General features: G+C 41.2%; 1 protein-coding gene across 1 annotated transcript; it reads right to left on the reverse strand.

Moving 5' to 3' along the window:
* Positions 1–483: 483 nt before the first annotated feature.
* On the reverse strand, positions 484–3,224 carry LOC147625356 (UV-B-induced protein At3g17800, chloroplastic-like). The gene is made up of 4 exons (XM_086818678.1): positions 2,959–3,224; positions 2,311–2,471; positions 1,544–1,830; positions 484–1,445 (listed from the first exon to the last, which is right to left on the reverse strand). The coding sequence occupies exons 2-4, from the start codon at positions 2,452–2,454 to the stop codon at positions 599–601; spliced, it is 1,278 nt and encodes a 425-aa protein (XP_086674804.1). The 5' UTR covers positions 2,455–2,471; positions 2,959–3,224; the 3' UTR covers positions 484–598.
* Between the last annotated feature and the right edge of the window lie 1,334 nt (positions 3,225–4,558).

Here is a 4,558-nt window from a genome sequence, read left to right on the forward strand (position 1 = left end):
TTTCCTTCTCTCATAAAGAGGGCAAGAGGGGGAACCTCGTAGCTCTTTAATAGCTACTACTTTTAGATGTTTTTTTTTCTCCCCCTCTCTCTCGTTCTCTCCTCTTATGGAGACCTTGCCATTAAAGATGGAGACCTTGCCCTTCATATGACACTGCAGCCACTACATTTCTAATCTCTCACATCGTTTTTCACACTTGGAATCTGCCGATTTTACTCTAGTGGTCAAACAAGATTCATGATTTTATCAATTGTGAACCAAGGCAGGCTTCTGGTGAGCTGCAAGTCTGATGTAGTGACGTGAGCTCACTCTTTCGGTTAAAGATATCATAAGCTTTGTGGATGGCAGGACTGATGAAAGGCTTGCCAACCATTCCAGAGGTTGTGGAACAAAATTCAAATCATGGCAAACGGCCAACTAGCACATGCTATCTTCGAAGAATCCCCGAATCGATCCTCAAGGGTGGAAAGAGACCATGAAAAATTCAGGCTAAAATTATTTCCAGTATTCCACAAAAATATGTTACACACCATAGGTCATGGTGGAAAGGAACGTTAAACTTAATTTAAACATATTTATCATTAATGATACATGATAATTATTGTGCCACAATGTGGTAATGGGTGTCAACAAAGGTTTCAACATCCCAAAGGAAGCTTCCAAAGGCAACCGCTTCTAAAACTAATCTCCTAAGCCCTGAGAAGCTCAACAGAATGACCTCATCCTTCGCTATCGCCACAGTGCCTTCTCGGGTAATCTGGATCTCTGGTTTTCCAAATAGAGCTTCAGTGTGCCTCTCAATAACACTCGCACTCTCCTTTGACCTCACAGTAGCATACCGCTGCAACGTTTTGGTGTCAAATGACATCACATAAGCCCTTAGGCGGCCCGATGTCGTGCCTATTCGACCGGCTTTTGGCACATCCTCATCTTGTTTAGACTCACCCCTTACCACTATTGCTGTAACGGCAGGTACTACCTCAGCAACCAGCTCATTGTGTTCGTATTCAGTTTCTGAATCTTGTACACATGTCTGCTCTACCTCAATCAACCCCGCAGGAAGAACATTCATGGCCTTCTCCAGTTGAAACCTTTCATCCACCCTCCTTAGGAAGTATCCGTAAACTACAGAAGCTGCATACACACGACCCATGCGCAGCTTGCTGATCTGAGCCATTGCATTCTGATCAATAGAATCCGATGTGCCTCGTCCTCCCAGAACAAGGGCCAAGTGTTCACGTATCAGCTCGAATACTTCATCTGAATGTACAGACTCCAGCTCCTTGTCCTGGGCAGGCCATGTGTCCACTCTCTGGTTTTTTGGGCAGGATGACATCTGTGGGACTAAGGAGATTTCAGCCTCAACAAATCTTTTTGAGATGAGCGCGTACATGATATCCTCCAGAGATTTGCGCCTTTCTTGAGCTCTGAGTTCAGCTATGCGCCTGTTTGAACCCACAGTGAATTTTATAAACCGGAATTCAAAAACTGCATCAAACAATAGTCATAAAAACTAAAACACAACAGAGACAAGTGAACTTACTTGTAAAGGACCAGTTCGGTAGCCACTGTGTTAGACTGATGTTGACTAGTAGCTTCATCTCTGGCTTCAGCTAGTGTTTCTAGCTGTTGTTCTGCAGCAGCAGATACAAGGTGAGGGTGACTCTGCAGTAATTCAGCCAGAAACTGTCCACTTGGTGATTCTAGCAATAATGGTGTAACAGGTGTCGTGCTGGCACTGGCTGTCATGTCTGCCTTCACAACACATTGTTTCGGACCGTGGTTTCCTACTACAGAAATCTCCGGCCACCTTCTTTGGAAGAATAAGCGCTGCAAAACATAGCCATGTCAATTCTCAACGAATATAGATAAGCAGACAGAATCATGTGTTTATGACACAATGGTTGCGCGTGTATGTTATACATGTAAGTTTGTGTGCAAACACATGTACATAAATGTATATATATGGGTATGTGTATACATACACACACATAAAAGATAGGGGATCACACACACACACACACACAATGGTTGTGCGTGTATGTTATACATGGAAGTTTGTGTGCAAACACATGTATATAAATGTATATATGGGTATGTGTATACATACACACACATAAAAGATAGGGGATCACACACAAGCGGGTGAACATATATGCAAGATTTTTCATGTGTACACATACATGCATACAATCACATAAAAGAAAGGAACCATGTATTTGTACACATACACACCATACATGCAGACAAACACATGGATCATGCAAAGCACGATGATTTCAATCAACCAGCCATGGTTGCAATTCGTACTTTTCCAAGTAGTCCTTGGTTCCTTGGCAACCAGAAGCCACATGGCGGTGCTGACTGTCTCGCTCCATGCGGAAGCGGAGAAACCGACCCCACTGTTGCAGCATTTGAGCTAGTAGAACTGCCAAGGGCTAGACCCCCTTGCATTCTCAGCAGACGGGAACCTGCACAGACTCCTCAGGTAGAAAATATAAAAAATCAATAAATCTGAACGCCAGGGCTTAAATTACAGTACAGCCTCAAAGATTGCAAGCTAAATTCCATTGTGTTTGTTTTCACCTTAGAAAATAAGCAAATAAATATGAACACCAGGGCTGCAGCCTAAAAGATTGCAAGATAAATTAAAATTCATTTTTCCCTTCAGCAGAGAGGAAACCCTAATCCTTTCATAAAACAGACCCTAATGCATCTATTAACTGTAATCGAACCCAGAAACCTTCATGGACAGAAAGCAGTGATCACAATTGCCCACAACTATCTCTAATAGAATGATGGAGTCAACAAATTAGAATGAAAACATAACATCGGGCCGATTAAGGTGCAGCCCAAGTGTGGAATAGACTCCGTTTGGTCTGATTGCACAAATTTCTGACGAATTTGGCCTCTAATCAAGCATTCGTACGAAGATTAAGAAGGGAAGAGGGTAAAAACCTGGGAGGCAAAGGATGGCAGGAGAAGAAGAAGAAGAAGCTCCTCCTTCTCTGTCTACCTATCCTTGCGCAGCCGCACCGTCCAGACTATAAACTAGGTAATGACACGGAGACGAGAGATGGGTATGTACAGAGCCACTCTCCACACAGTATCATAAGAGGGGAATCATATGGGGTATGTAAAGAACCAACTGCCTCTGGCAGGGGGCCATGTGTAAACAGTTCCACATGTAACAATCCCATTGTCCTCAAGTATATCCACCCAGTGGCCTCAAGTATATCCAGCTATAACAAGAAAAAGAAAAACCTTCATCACCAGAAACTTTCTATTTCTTTTTTTTTTTAGTTGCTTGATTTTATTACATGAGGGTCTTTTACAAACGGACACACACACACTTACGGGTTCACGAGTTACAAGGTAGCACCATGCAATGTAGGCATCCATGGATCGAACCCATTACCTTGGGTTACAAGCCAGCCACTTTAACCAACCGACCTACCGATTTGCTGGTAACTATTGGTTTATTTTGATCACCTAGGTGTTTTAACTACTTAGTAAACTTTTGTCCCTTGAGGACCCACTTGCTCCGAAGATCCGTTGTTTCTACCCCACTAAAATATAATTTGAGAAGTTTCAATCCAAAGCCAAAAATTTATTTTACTTGAAGTCTAGTAACTTTAACTTTTGATGGCCCTTGCAAGAGTGTGCCAAGTGGCTGATTACCTCACCTCTCACCCTATCCAAAGGACTCAATTTCTAAAATCCAATCCCAATGTTCACATTCTACTTCAAAGATTTGTAGGTTTTTTCTAGAATTTATAGGTTCTAAAGCTAAGATCTGAAATAGCTTGACTTTTTTCTAGAATTTATAGGTTCTAAAGCTAAGATATGAAATAGCTTTACTTTTGATGGCCCTCGCAAGAGTGTGCCAAGTGGCTGATTACCTCACCTCTCACCCTATCCAAAGGACTCAATTTCTAAAATCGAGACCCAATGTTCACATTCTACTTCAAAGATTTGTAGGTTTTTCCTATAATTTACAGGTTCTAAAGCTAAGATCTGAAATAGCTTTACTTTTCTGAAAGCTTACAAGTTAAAATGAAAATATTGCAGGTCCATTATATATAGTTTGTAGGTTTTCTATGAACATTAACCCCCACACTTGTGGGAAAAAGTAACCTTCTCTTTTTAAATGTGGAGAGTGATGGTTTTATGACACCTAAAGGAATTTAGATTAAAAGGGCAAAATAAAAAATAAAAAATGCTCAATTTTGTGTATTAAAGTTGCCCACACATTTCTAAGTCAATAATACTAGTGTACCAAAAAGTCCATTAAGAAGCACTATTGGGGGAGGACAAAAGTAAGGAAGAGCCAATACATAGACATCAAAAAGATAATGCCACATCACAAAATTTGCCCTTTCATTGGACCTTGTGGATATGGCACTACATGAACAGGAATGGGGTGGAGGCTATTTTCCTCTAAGCGGAAAAAAGCCCAACCTTAAAAAAAAAAAAACAAGATGTATGATTGCTTTCCAAGACCTTGGATGGGAAAGATTGGACACAAAATCTACCCAATTCAAATTTCCGCTCATTA

The sequence above is a fragment of the Cibotium barometz genome, chromosome 24, assembly GCF_041138505.1.
Source record: "Cibotium barometz isolate CiBa-2024 chromosome 24, ASM4113850v1, whole genome shotgun sequence".
Lineage (NCBI taxonomy): Eukaryota > Viridiplantae > Streptophyta > Polypodiopsida > Cyatheales > Cibotiaceae > Cibotium > Cibotium barometz.

Bases quoted from the DNA above. Each gene is read 5' to 3' on its own strand.
- LOC147625356 (XM_086818678.1), bottom strand. From the start codon at position 2,454: ATGCAAGGGGGTCTAGCCCTTGGCAGTTCTACTAGCTCAAATGCTGCA. The intron at 1,831-2,310 runs GTACGAATTGCA...TATGTTTTGCAG, and splicing joins ACCAAGGACTACTTGGAAAA to CGCTTATTCTTCCAAAGAAG. The intron at 1,446-1,543 runs GTAAGTTCACTT...GGGTTCAAACAG, and splicing joins ACCGAACTGGTCCTTTACAA to GCGCATAGCTGAACTCAGAG.